The sequence below is a fragment of the Cannabis sativa genome, chromosome 2, assembly GCF_029168945.1.
Source record: "Cannabis sativa cultivar Pink pepper isolate KNU-18-1 chromosome 2, ASM2916894v1, whole genome shotgun sequence".
NCBI classification, from domain to species: Eukaryota; Viridiplantae; Streptophyta; class Magnoliopsida; order Rosales; family Cannabaceae; genus Cannabis; species Cannabis sativa.
The window spans coordinates 89,815,072-89,829,856 of NC_083602.1; the positions used below are offsets into that span (position 1 = coordinate 89,815,072).

A 14,785-nucleotide genomic window follows, 5' to 3' on the forward strand; every position below is an offset into this window, starting at 1 on the left:
TGTTTCATGCTCAGAACTCTACCGGAACCGGTTGACCGAAGATGGGCTTTAATGGAGAAAGTCAGAATACTAGGCAGCTACACTTGATTCAGTTTCTAACCATAGAATAGGATAGGATAGTTTGGTTTTTCATCTGTGAATTAAGTTGTGTATTAGGCAGTTAATTAATTTGATGATTAAGATTAAGAGGAAAATATGATTCAAATTTGGGTAACTTGCCCAACAATGCTATTCTATTCTATGCTATTATTACCTACTAGCTCTGTTAATTACATAATAATGGTGGGGTTTAATGCAAAGTTCAAGTAATTGAATTTCATTTAATTTCTTTTGAGGAAAAAAATGTATTATTAATAACATAATATGTCTACTTCTTTGGCAAAAGATGGTACCTAAATAAAATCAAAATTATATTGCAACTATCATAACATGAAAATAAAAATAGTTGGATAATTATTAGGGTTTTTTTTCTTTTCATTTTTACACTTCTAAGTAGTTTTTTGTATTTTTACGTAAATTCACATAGTAACTAAAATCACAATTAAAATTCAGATAGCAACTCACATAGAAGTTATCGGAGCGGTTCAAATTATAATTGTATATGAGGTAATTTCTCTAATTATTATTATTGTTAGGAAAATAATTCTATATACTATTTTTAATTTTTTTTCAAATTTACGGTTTGGATATTTTCGTTAGTTTCTATGTGGGTTGCTATGTGGATTGAATTTTGATTACGATTTAAATTGTTTTATTTGTTGTTATGTGAATTTTCATAAAAATGCAAAAAAATAAAAATAAAATTTGATTTAAAATGTAAAAATGAAAGGAAAAAACCCTTATTATTACTTGAGTTTTTTTGGAAGAGGGAATATAGGGAATGATCTTCAGTTAGATTCCATTTTTGTTTGGCTTCATGTATTGTCTTGTGGTCTCTGTGTGCCTATGAGTTAGGCTTGTTTTGCAGTTTGGTCCTTCTTAAATCCATATATTGTTTGCGAACCCAAGATATTTACATTTTGGCCAAATTAAAGTACAAAATTAGAGTGGTTGTTGAGGTTAAACATTAAAATAATACCAAACTCTAATAATAGTTCTGAGTGAAATATAGGGTTAGTTGCACTTTTATCAACATTTTTTTAAAGCATTGCTATAAAGTACACTATGGGCTCGTTTGGAACGCCGTATTAGGTCGTATTGTATTGTATTGTATTATATTGAATTGTATTTTATGCAATATTTTTATGTAAAACTATATGTGGTATTAACTTTTATGGACACCTAAATATATAATATTTTAGTATAAATTAAAGTTTAATATAGTATTATATAAAAATATGATATATAATCCAATTCAATATAATACAATACAATACAATACGATCTAATACGGCGTTCCAAACGAGCCCTATATTGTTTATGTTTAACTAATTTAAATATAAATAAGATTTGATATTTAATTACAATAATAATAATATAGATATTAAATACTCTAATGCTCTTTTGCATTTCTTTTAATGTATCATTTCTTTAAAAGAAAATAATAATGGGTATTTGTAAAATCATAACAAAATTACTCTACTTTTTTTTTGGGGTAAAATCAGGGGTCAATATGCAAAACAAATTTAAGAAAGGCTATTAAACTATTTTTTTTAAATAAAATAAAATAAATTTATAAAATTTTCATTATAAAAAATTGTAAAAGAAAATATTTGGGGGCAAGGCCCCATAAACTACAATGTAGCTCCGTCTTTGCTTGGAATATTTTTTCTTTTAAAAACATGTCAAAATATTAAATTTAATACACGTTTCTTAAATATGATGATGTGAATTTTATCATATGTCACCAATAATGTAATGAAAAAATAAAATAAAAATTTGTATATTATGTAAAGATAGAAAAAACAATAGAAAATAATTACAAGTTCTATATAATAATTATTAAATTAAATTATATAAAATTTAATACTTAGTTACAATAATAATAATAATAATAATAATAATAATAATAATAATATATGTTCGGTAGTGATACTTTTAGCATTTTTTTCAAGAAAAAAAAAAGTTCTTTCAGGTGCATTGTCTAAAACTTAATTACACCAATAACTGTATAATATTTTAAGAATAATTTTAAGGGGATTTTTCAGTTATATACGGAAATAGTAAAATAATTATACAAATATTACCAGTCAAAATAATACATAATTATGAAGGTATCTATACCGAAATTTTGAAAAATAAAGTTCACTGAAATAAAATCAAAACATACTGTGTCTTTGTTTAAAGGTTTTTTTGCTGAATTCTTTTTTGCTTCAAGTTGACTTCTTTTTTTGTCATTTAGTTTCTTTTTTTTTTTCATGAAAATATATATATATTTATATATAAAAATATATATTCTCTTTCCTATTATTTTTTAAACAAAAGAAATATTAGTTACATTGCCAGTTATTTTAGCTAAAAAAATACTATTATAATTTATTTTTTGAGATCATCATTTTAATATATAGAAAATATTATCTTTGAAATCATTATTAGGTACTATTAGTACCAATACCATCATGAGGTAATTTTTTTGTAATACATACCGATATTTTATAAAAATTATTAAATTAAATATTTTAAGATCTAATATTTAATTATAATAACCTTATGATATCTCGTACGTAGTGGTTAGACATCACTAGTATTTCTTTTTTATATTAGGTTAACCGAATAGTAAATAGACTGTAAATTTAAATAAAAATTAATTTATTATACCAACCAACCAACTTCACAAGTTATTATAATTTTTTTATTATTATTTTCATATTTAAAAGTTACCATATATTGTTATTTAAAATACCTTCACTTTTTTTAGTAACTTTCGTTACTTTTAAATATGTGTGATAAAATTATAGAGTTATAATAAAGTATACTTAATATGAAAGTTAGTGGAGTTAGTTTTTTTAGTATAAGTGATTCTAATATTGATTAAAATATTATTTGATTTCTTTATAAGTTCTTTTAGTAATTTATTAAAATTATTTCAATAAGATAAAGTTATGTAGAATACTATTAGGTAGCTTTAAATATGAAATAACAAAATAATTTATAATTTATTAACATTTGGTTAATTTCATACTTTAATTACTTTATTGTTAACAAAATATAAAAGAAACTAAATGGTTGTTTTTTATTTTGATCAGTTTTTTTTGATTGAGCGAAAAAATATATGATTCTCATATATTAAAATGATCATCTTGAAAAGTAAGTCATGATGACGTCACTTTTGAGCTCAATTGAGTAACGATGTGCTATAAAAAAAAAGGAAGAGTGACGATTGGGTATACTTTTTTAGAAATTTATCAATTGCTCTTGAAAAAAAACTTATGTTGAATACAATTTAGTTACCTTTTTTCTAGACATTTACTGAGGTTGCTCTATAAAATAAATTTATGTAGAATATTATCTAGTAAATAATAAAATGCTTTTTAGTAACTCATAGAATTAGATGGTACATTAAATTTTATTTATGTGTAAAATTTGGTATGTTGAATTCACTATAAATTATTTTAAAAACTTTTGAAAATTATTTTATAATATTAAAATATGATTTAGTAACATTTAAATATAAAATAAATATTAACTTATTAAATTAGTTAGTATATTAAACTTTCTTTAGAAGAAAAAAAAAAAAAAGGATTTTTCAATATTAAAGAAAACTATGAATAATTGTATGTTTCATATTTAAAAAATAAAAAAGGAGAAAAAAAAAAACACAAAAAAAAAAAAAAAAAAGAAAAGAAAAGAAAGACCAAACAATCAGCCCATTTTGCATTGATGCGCTGCTTACTTTGGCACGTATACACGCGTTTTAAAAAAAATTAAAATACAACGGCATTATAGTTTAAATAAAAAAGGTAGTGGTATTTATGAGATTGATTTTAAAATTTCGTTCCCCCACGTAAATTTCTCTAATTTTAAGTATTACTGTAAGAGCATCTCTATTCATCTCTAATAGAGATGCTTTAAAGAATGTTTGATGATAGATATACTTTTAGCATTTTTTAATAATTACTTACAATTAGAGTGAAAAAGAATACCAAAAAAGAATATCTTTATATGATATCTTTTATATTTTCTCTTTCTTATTAGGAAATATACTCATTTAGTACTTTATTTTTTTTCTTAAAACACATTTGGTACCTCATGTTATCAATAATACTTATTTTGTACCTTATATTTTAAAATAATACATATTTGGTACCCCAAAGTAAAATTTAATCAATATAATTTTATTACTTTGACCAAACGGTTCTCAGTTATATGTAATTAAATAATTAAATTTGAATCGAAAATTTGTAAAATTGAAGACAGTTTAATTGTATTGATAAAATTTTATCAAAAAATTTTGAGTTTAAGGTACTAAATGTGTATGTTTTTAAAATATAGGATATTAAATAACTATTATTAAAAATACAGGGTATCAAACTTGTATTTAAATTAAACATAGGATACCAAATGTGTATACACCCTTCTTATTATTTTGTGAAAGAAAATATAATTATGCAATATATATTAAATAAATTTAATTATTTAATATATATGAAATAATAATAGAGAAATTTTACAATATACCCCTTAAAAGGATTCAAGCGATGCACTCTCTATTTGTTTCGGTATTTAGAATAATTTTTGTAACATCCCCGCTTCAAGCCTCCATTGGGTCCTTACACCCACGGAAATAATGGCTCTTATACACGAGTATGTCACTCTGGCTGCATCATGGACTGATGACTGACCCTACAGACCAACACGAGTGTTTCCAGCGTGCTTTGTCCTCACTCGCACGTTTCTGGAGAAAACTTCCCGGGGAGGTCACCCATCCTAAAATTACTTCAGGCCAAGCACGCTTAATCGTCGAGTTCTTTCGTGATGGGCTACCGAAAATCAAGATGCACCTTGTTGATATAGGTAGTACCAATCAATCTATTTAAGCTCTCTTCAACTGTGTAGTCCCATACCTACACACGGTCTCGAATCATCTCACTCGACCTTCCCTGTGCGATGTGGGATTGCACAACTTACCGGTATTTCCCCTTACGGATCACGAGACTGCGGCGTCACAATCACCCCCCCTTACGGGGTCCGACGTCCTCGTCGACCACACTTCCGGCTGGGTCAAGGCTCTGATACCATTTGTAACATCCCCGCTTCAAGCCTCCATTGGGTCCTTACACCCACGGAAATAATGGCTCTTATACACGAGTACGCCACTCTGGCTGCATCATGGACTGATGACTGACCCTACAGACCAACACGAGTGTTTCCAGCGTGCTTTGTCCTCACTCGCACGCTTCCTAGGAAAACTTCCCAGGAGGTCACCCATCCTAAAATTGCTCCAAGCCAAGCACGCTTAACTGTGGAGTTCTTTCGAGATGGGCTACCGAAAAACAAGATGCACCTTGTTGATATAGGTAGTACCAATCAATCTATTTAAGCCCTCTTCAACTGTGTAGTCCCATACCTACACAGTCTCAGAATCATCTCACTTGACCTTCCCCAGGCGATGTGGGATTGCACAGCTTACCCGGTATTTCCCCTTACGGATCACGAGACTAATTATTCTTACATACAATACAACATCATATCACAGTGTAATCTTAACGCATGCTATACTCACACACATAACACATAGTATCTTATCGCACATTGTCCTCACATACGATAATCTACTCCCACTCATGTTGATCAGACATGAAGTGTAACTTGCCCTGCCTTGTGCTGTTCTCACACTCGGCATCCAATAGGGCAATCCCTTATCACAAGTTGTACTCACCCATGATAGGATAACCTGCAAGTAAACCCATACAAGCCTAAAAATATATCCTCTTGCTATGCTCACACCAGCAGCAGAAAACCTATCCTATAAGTGCTATTCTCACACAAACAGTCAAAAGCCTTATCACTATCACACACTAATAACATTAGCATAAAACAACAATCTACCATAGAATAAAACATGTAAATACAAACCCATAATACAGTTGTATGTTTCAACATACACCCTGTGCACAGATGTCCACTCTTCTTACCTCAGTTGTTAAGAACACCTTCTTGCTACTCCAAGCACCTCAATAAATTTTCTTGTTGAGGACAAGATCCTCAAATCCCACTGTGTATTTCCAAACAGCTTTGAATCTTTTTAATTAATGCATCAAAATTAGTATTTTGTAAAATAAGGAAAAATATTGGGGCGTTACAATTTTTTAGTCTAATTTTTTATGGTCGTAGTTATTTTAAGATATCCTACAAAATTTTGAGAAATTCTAAAAAATTTAACACGCTGAAAATATAGTTCAAGTTCAAATAGTCTACTTCGTACGCGTATAAAATAAAAGAGTCTCGCATGCAACAGAATGTTTGAACTCTATTTTTGGTGTGTTATATTTTTTTAAATCTCTCAATATTTTGCAGGATAATTTAAATAAATACAATGTAAGAAAAAAATTAGGCTAAAAAATTCTCTCAGATGCGGAAATAGGTAAAGAGTGCATTGATGAACCCCTTTTAAAGGATGCATTGTATTTTGAGAGGAGCTTACCGTTGAAATATTTTAAATGTGATGTGGATGAGATTTAAAATAAAATATTGTAATTTTAAATGATGGGAAGTTTTTAATATCTTAAAAAATACTACCATTAGAGATGAAAAGAAAATTGTCAACAGCTTTCATTTAAGGGACTGAAAACAGAAATACTTGGAAATGTTTGGTTAAAAATATAAAATTGAAAAAAGAGAAGGACCAAATGAGAAAATAAAAAAAAACTGCCAACGAACAACGGCAGCATCAATTATTTAATTTTTTGGGTTTTTTTTGCATAAACTGAGTGTAAATAAAGGATAATAAATAATAATTAAAAAAAAGGATAATAAATAATAATAATAAAGATGCCAAATAAAATGTTTTTGTCCTTTTAAGTAAGTCTCACCCAAATCCCAATCCTAAAATATATTTCTTAAAATTATCAAATTTATTATTAATTTTTTTTGGTAAGGAATTATCAAATTTATTTATGAACACATGAAAATCCTTTCAAAATCATTTTTTTTTTAATCCATTCTCAAAAACTCTTTCTTTCTTTCTTTCTCTTTCTCTCTCTAGGATCATCACCACCAGTTTCCCTCTCCTCCAGAGGCTTCTGGGTCGCTTTTAAAGGGCTTTTTCAATCTGAATATTTGATTTTCAGGTAAACCCTTTTGTAAAAATTCCACCTTTCTACTGTTAATCCTTCAATTTTAGTGTCTCTTGGGTTGAATTTCAGGTATTTCTTGTTTTTACTATAATTAGCTCTGAAGGTGTATTTAGTTAATGGATTGAGGCTCTACTACTGTTTGGTTGCTGGGAAAATTGAGAAGAAAAAGTGGGAGGGGAAATGAAAATGATGATTGGTTTTGTATAATTTAACATAAAGTTAGCTTCTTTATATGATTTGTCATTACTGTTATGTAGTGTTATTAGTTACTAAAAACAATAACATGGATTTTCAATTTCAGCTTTTTAGTTTAATTTGCTAGATTTTCTTAGCTATCATATTGAGCTTGTGTTATGGAATTTTGAAGGTGAGCTTTTGAGTTTGTGGAAATGGCTTCTGGAGCTGTACCAGCATCAATTTCATATCTGAAAAGCAGAGACTCTGGCTTGAGCTTTGCTAAAAGTTCTGATTTTGTGAGGCTTTCTGATTTAAAGAGGGTTGGTTCATCTAGAACAAGAGTTTCAATTATCCGAAATTCGAATCCTGGTTCAGATATTGCTGAACTTCAGCCTGCATCAAAAGGAAGCCCTCTATTAGGTACTGATTTCTTTGATCTTTCAGTCTTTGTTGATTATTTAAACTCATGAGGCCTTAGAAGAACAACAGAACATTTGTGAGAAGAGGATATATCTGCATAAATCTAAGCTTAATAACTGACTTTTAAGTGTTTGTTATGTTGAAAATGGAAGTAATAAACAACTTCGAAATAAATTCGGTAGGTCTGTGTTTGTTGCTTCTTTTGTTTTTCTGATGAAAAATCGTTTGGATGTAGTTCCTAGACAGAAGTACTGTGAGTCCTTACACAAAACTGTTAGGAGGAAAACACGAACTGTGATGGTGGGAAATGTGGCTCTTGGCAGTGAGCATCCCATAAGAATTCAAACGATGACGACAAATGATACCAAGGATGTTGCTGGAACAGTTGAAGAGGTTTTATAATTTCTCTAATCGAAAAATATTACAATTATTCATTGGCTCAACTGCACAAGCATAAGTTTCATACTAATTAGAATTTATTAGTATGACATTTAGCTCACTTTTGAAGGGATAGTTAGTTCTTGTTAATCCATTTTTTTTTTTGGTTGTGGTGGTGAATTCTTCTGGAATTTCGGGTTAGTAGAAACATGAGTATAACGAATTTTAGAAGAGTTTAGCCTTCTTGTCAATAGTTCAAAGGTGGAAGTAATCACTTTTTATATAGAGGCGGTTTACATTACTGTATCTATTCAATTTATAGGTGATGAGAATAGCTGATAAGGGAGCTGATATTGTTCGGATAACAGTTCAGGGAAGAAAAGAAGCAGATGCTTGTTTCGAAATAAAAAATTCACTTGTGCAGAAGAAGTAAGTTATGTTTATTCTTTGCTTATTGGTTTTCGAAACTTTAAGGTACATATAATCTGAAGGATTGATTATGTTACCATCTCATTTGTTGTATGTGCAGTTATAATATACCTCTTGTGGCAGATATTCATTTTGCTCCCCCAGTTGCATTAAGAGTTGCTGAATGCTTCGATAAAATTCGTGTCAATCCTGGAAATTTCGGTAAAGGCTTTGTGATTCAGTTGATTTATTTGTGTAGTAAATAAAGGCATTTCTTCTGGATTCGTCTAAGCAGTTTGTTACAGCTGACAGACGGGCTCAGTTTGAGACGCTTGAGTACACAGACGACGACTATCAGAAAGAACTTGAGCATATTGAGCAGGTTAAATCCATTCATTATCGATTTGTGATCATTGTTTATGTAAATAAATCATTTTTCCATAAATTCATTGAAGCTTTCTTTTAGCATACATGTGATTGCCCCGATTGAACTTGTGATGTTCATTTCTCGGTTGTATGAGACATGGATATGTGTTGTTTCTATTTCTGAACAAAATCGGTTCTTTCTCACTTCACACCAGGTTTTTTCTCCATTGGTTGAGAAATGTAAGAAATATGGTAGAGCAATGCGTATCGGGACAAACCATGGGAGTCTTTCAGATCGTATCATGAGCTACTATGGAGATTCTCCAAGGGGAATGGTGAATATTTTTTTTTTCTTATTCTTGTTTTTCTTGTAGAATAAAATTTAATGGTGATACTTGGCTTGGCATTCACCATTGAACAGGTTGAATCTGCATTTGAGTTTGCAAGGATTTGCCGGAAGTTGGATTTCCATAATTTTGTGTTTTCGATGAAAGCAAGCAACCCAGTTGTCATGGTTCAGGCGTATCGTCTACTTGTTGCTGAAATGTATGTCCAGGGCTGGGACTATCCACTTCACTTGGGAGTTACTGAAGCGGGAGAAGGTGAGGATGGACGAATGAAATCTGCAATTGGCATCGGGACCCTTCTTCAGGTACCTTTCTATTTCTGATTCACGATCAACGGAGTTAGTACACAGATATTTCTGCACTTCAATATGTCATGAACTTTAAAGCCATCAGAATTCTTTGATTTCGGTCTGTTGTTTTCCTAAAAGCCATCACTATGTTTCGAACGCTTTTTACAATTTATAATTAAGCAAGATGCATGTCATGCATATCACCATAGCTGGTGTAATTGAATGTTGAAATGAATTTGCAGGATGGTTTGGGTGATACTATCAGGGTTTCACTCACTGAACCGCCCGAGGAGGAGATTGATCCCTGCAGAAGGTTGGCCAATTTGGGTACAAAAGCAGCTGATCTTCAGCAAGGAGTGGTAAGATCTTCAAATCCCTTCATTCAATTATAGACTTAACTTCAAAATAATATTTATTACACTAACTCAACTTACTCGATAATATCATTTCGCTTCAGGCTCCATTTGAAGAGAAACACAGGCATTATTTTGATTTTCAACGACGAACTGGTCAACTGCCTCTACAGAAGGAGGTCAGCCTTTAATATCGAGAGATTCGCATGGCATATTGCTCAAAGTTTAAAACTTTTTTAACAGAAATTGATGCTTCGGTTTTACAGGGCGATGAGGTTGACTATAGAGGTGCTCTGCACCGTGATGGTTCGGTTCTCATGTCAGTGTCTCTCAATAACTTAAAGGTAGCACACAAAAGCACAACATCCTTCCATTTCGATTTTCTTTCTTTTGTCCTCTTTTCCGGCACGGGAGAGACGATTCTAGAAACCCGAAAATATAACTGTTTCTGTCCCTTTTCCAGATGCCCGAGCTCCTATACAGATCACTAGCAGCAAAGCTTGTCGTCGGGATGCCATTTAAGGTCTATATATTTTCCATTTTATAACCGTGTGAAATCGTTATTTCGCAAAGCTGAATATCCATTTGATAAGTTTTCGTTTAATTGATTTTAGGATCTGGCAACAGTAGACTCCATCTTATTGAGACAACTTCCACCTATTGACGATGACAACGCTGTAAGAAATCTACCGAACTGTATTTTTTCGTATTAGACAAAGTCATATGATCTGTGTTCTAATTTTCTTCGCGTCTTAATATGTTTTTGTTTTAATCGATCAGCGATTAGCTCTCAAAAGATTGATAGACATAAGTATGGGGGTCATAACTCCTTTGTCGGAGCAGCTAACAAAGCCATTGCCAAATGCTATGGTTTTGGTAAATCTTAAGGAGTTATCATCTGGTGCACACAAGCTTTTGCCAGAAGGTAAAACTTTCGGATTATTTAGCTAGAGAAGAAAGATGTATATATATCCTAATTCTGACTAATAATACATATATACCGATTTTGTTCCAGGCACGCGTTTGGTTGTATCCTTGCGCGGTGATGAACCTTACGAAGAACTGGAGATTCTCAAAGGGGTTGATGATGTTGTTATGATTCTTCATGATCTTCCGTTCGATGAACATAAAATTAGCAGAGTCCACTCAGCAAGAAGGTAAGTAATTATAAGTTAGTGTGGCTTGTGAGTTTGAAACCACTGCTTTTCAAGGAAATTGGACTGTGTTATCATACAATTATTAACTTATTAGTACTTTTAGTTATGAAAAAAAAACTTAGGTTGCGTTCGGTCGGAAGAAATGAATACATCAGAATAGAATTAGTAATAAGAATGAGAATGAGAATAAAAGTAGGAATTTGAATCTAGTCCGGGTTTGGGCTATGGTAGTCCGCGGTTAGGGTCTACCTAATCCAGGTGTCTCAAAAAAATATATATTTTTTAAAAAGTATACCATGATTTTTATTGGTTTTCAAAAATACTACATTTCATTAATACAAGGCATAATAATTTTTCTTTTGAAAATATTTTACAAATACACAAAAACAACAAAAAATTATAAACATGCGGTTGTATAGATTGATTTTATTTACAGAAAATACAGTCTTTTGATGTATTTTCATGTTGTACTCTTGTTAATCTGTTATTGAGTTTTTGTTATTTGTATGTTATTTTTTGTTGTTGTTCTGATGTTATTTTTCTGTTACTTTTATATAGTTTTCTTATTGTTTTAGTGTTGTCTTTATAAAACACTGTAAAAATGTAAAAAAAAAAAATCTTTGAACGTAAAAATGTAAAAAAATTTACAAAAAATATATATTATGTAATTATCCATTTTTTTTCTCAAGGCCCATTCAATCTCAGGACCGACCGTAGAATGAAATTTAATATGCATAATAAAAATTTATAATTCTTTTTTCGTCTTGCATTAGAATGATCTTACTGGCACGAGATTATTTTATTTAATTTCTTATATTAACACACAATATGTTACTTTATATTGGCTGCAGATTATTTGAGTATCTATCAGATAATTCTCTTAACTTTCCTGTAATACACCACATTCAATTTCCAAATGGAATCCACAGGTATGAATTGAATTCTCTTAATTTGACTATGAAAGATTATGAGATATTCTATTCAGTCATGAAATTTGACATAAAAACCGTTTTCACGCAGGGATGACTTAGTCATCGGTGCAGGTAGCAACGCTGGTGCCCTTTTAGTAGATGGACTCGGGGACGGTATCCTCTTAGAAGCCCCAGATCAGGATTTCGATTTTCTCAGAAATACTTCTTTCAACCTACTTCAAGGTTGTAGAATGCGAAATACAAAGACGGTAAGAAGCTTTTTTATCATTTGAAAGGATTCGAAATATATTTCGGAAGAAAAAAAGGTCCAACTTTTCTAAAATGTCGTCGCAGGAGTATGTCTCGTGCCCATCCTGCGGTAGAACTTTGTTTGACCTTCAAGAAATTAGCGCAGAGATTCGAGAGAAGACATCACACCTGCCCGGTGTCTCAGTAAGTACTCGAGTCCTTCGTTTTTTTGAAATATTATTCCTTTGTATTTAACTCTTTTCGATCTTTTCGTATGATAGATTGCAATCATGGGTTGCATTGTTAATGGACCCGGAGAGATGGCTGATGCAGACTTCGGTTATGTCGGTGGTGCTCCCGGAAAGATTGACCTTTACGTTGGAAAGGTAAATATTTCTATCAGTTAAATTATGTTTTCGGTTATTTATATTTCGAAAGAATGTATGGTTGAAATCGATATGGAAATTTGGATTATGTTTTTTCAGACGGTAGTGCAGCGTGGAATCGCAATGGAACAAGCGACCGATGCATTGATTCAGCTAATAAAAGATCATGGCCGATGGGTTGAACCACCCTCGGACGAAGAATGAAGAGTGTATATGCATCGTCGTCGTCGGTAGATAGAAAATAAAAGGGCAGCAGACAAAGAAAGAACACAGTTGTCTGTTTTTTTTTTTAAGTATTGAAATGATGAAAAATGAGAGCACACTATGATTTTTACCAACCCAAAAATAAAAATTTGAAACACATAGTTTAATTAGTTTGTAAGATCTTCAAGAGCTTAATCAATAGAGTTTGACATTTTTATTTAATCAAATATGACATTCTTTGATCAGCTCTCTAAAACTCTCTTAGATCATACAAGTTGTTAATTTGGCATTTAGCATAATAAGATAATATTAATTCATACAATATTAATTTAATGCTATTTTTGAGGCTCTTAGCAACTCACAAAACAAGTCTTAAATCTAGGAAGAAAAAAACAAAGCATTACTCAAATTGGGTGGCTCAAAACAAATATAAGTTTGGTGAAAAACAAAATTGTATCTTTATTATTATTTTTTTCTTGAACAAATATCTTTATTATTATTATTATAAAATTGGTACTTCACATTCACAACAACATATTATTATTAAAATATGATTCTTGACACGAATTTTACCACAATTTGATTGTGTTTCTGAATTATTAAATTATGTTCATCTCTTTAAATGAGATAAGATAGCATGTTGACAAACTAAAACATAAAATTTTACACTACCTATCCCCATAATTATTATTAAATTATCGAGTTGTGGCCCAATTATTACTATTATCAAATGGTGTCTCTAAATATTAATAAATTTTTTAGAGCATTGTTATTGGGCACTAGCGGTGTCTAGCACCCTTAAGACGTATCGCCTTACGATTGGCTAGAGATACTCTTTAAAAGCTATTATATTAAACTATATGAGATCAGATACTAAATTACACCAATAACGATATTTTTGACACTATTGTGAGCATTTCTCATTTTCTTATTCACTTTGTACATGATAGAACAAACGGGTTTAAAACTTTGGGGATTTTTTAATTATATACGTAACATTATAATTATTAACATATATACCATTGCTAAATTAAATTATACCATTTTCGTTAGTGTTGCCCAATATATCAAACAAAATATCTAATTTTTTCTTTGTCACGTGCATCTTTAGTTTTGTTTTCTTTTTTTTTTTTTTAATATTTTCTCTGTGTGAGTGACCACTAACATTTGTTTTTATTTCCATTCAAAAAAAAAAAAACATTTGTTTCTATTATTAATTTTTTTAATATTTTTTTTCTACAATCTTTAAAAAAAATAACAACTACAGTATTATTTTAATTAAAAAAAATAATATTATTGTGACATATTCTTCAAGTTAATCATTTAAACATGTGGGAACCACACTTTATACACTATTACCAACTAAGATATTTGAAATTATAATTAACACTTTAATTTCTTTTATAAATTGTTTAAAAAATAAATAAACTAAGATACTAAAATTATTTTTTATTGTATTTATTTATCAAAAAAATTTAAGCTTTACATTTAAGATTTATTAGATGTTATTAAAATATAAATAAACTAGTTTATTTATCAACTTATATTTTAATATGATTATTTTAATATATGAAAAGCATATATGTTTTTTTTTTACTGTTATTAGATAAGTTATCGGAAATTAAAAACAATCTTTTAGTTTATTTTATATTTAGTTAATAAAAATTATGTAACTTTTTTACCTATTTGGGTTGGCTAACTTTCAAACTATAGTTTCATTTTTAAGTTATATAATGTTGTTGATCAAGATACATTTATGTTACTTCTTTTTTATAGCAACTTTTATGATACTTTCAAATATAATTAAGCTACAATAAAATATATAAAAAAAAATTACCAAATAGTTTAGTATTAAAAATATAAGTATAGTTTTGTCTTTTTCTTTTCGTAGTATAATCATTGCA

At 29.9% G+C, this 14,785-nt stretch overlaps 1 protein-coding gene across 3 annotated transcripts; it reads left to right on the forward strand.

Annotated features, from left to right (window-relative positions):
- Positions 1 to 6,872: 6,872 nt before the first annotated feature.
- On the forward strand, positions 6,873 to 13,108 carry LOC115720893 (4-hydroxy-3-methylbut-2-en-1-yl diphosphate synthase (ferredoxin), chloroplastic). 3 transcript variants are annotated; one of them, XM_061108902.1, is made up of 21 exons: positions 6,873 to 7,032; positions 7,145 to 7,229; positions 7,603 to 7,832; positions 8,068 to 8,225; positions 8,533 to 8,639; positions 8,740 to 8,840; positions 8,924 to 9,000; positions 9,200 to 9,319; positions 9,406 to 9,636; positions 9,864 to 9,980; positions 10,079 to 10,153; positions 10,241 to 10,318; positions 10,438 to 10,497; positions 10,589 to 10,651; positions 10,755 to 10,899; positions 10,990 to 11,131; positions 11,983 to 12,060; positions 12,152 to 12,311; positions 12,397 to 12,495; positions 12,573 to 12,677; positions 12,777 to 13,108. In XM_061108902.1, exons 3-21 carry the CDS (start codon positions 7,625 to 7,627, stop codon positions 12,879 to 12,881), a joined length of 2,229 nt encoding a protein of 742 aa, XP_060964885.1. In that variant the 5' UTR covers positions 6,873 to 7,032; positions 7,145 to 7,229; positions 7,603 to 7,624; the 3' UTR covers positions 12,882 to 13,108. The 3 variants fall into 3 exon arrangements, with proteins under 3 accessions (XP_060964885.1, XP_060964884.1, XP_060964886.1); XM_061108901.1 differs by having other exon boundaries at positions 6,873 to 6,960; XM_061108903.1 differs by having other exon boundaries at positions 6,995 to 7,032; positions 7,145 to 7,304.
- The last annotated feature ends 1,677 nt before the right edge of the window (positions 13,109 to 14,785 follow it).

Coding starts and splice junctions, on each gene's coding strand:
- LOC115720893 (XM_061108902.1), top strand. CDS start 7,625: ATGGCTTCTGGAGCTGTACCAGCATCAATTTCATATCTGAAAAGCAGA. Junction 8,640..8,739: donor AATTCACTTGTGCAGAAGAA/GTAAGTTATGTT, acceptor TTGTATGTGCAG/TTATAATATACCTCTTGTGG. Junction 12,496..12,572: donor CACACCTGCCCGGTGTCTCA/GTAAGTACTCGA, acceptor TTCGTATGATAG/ATTGCAATCATGGGTTGCAT.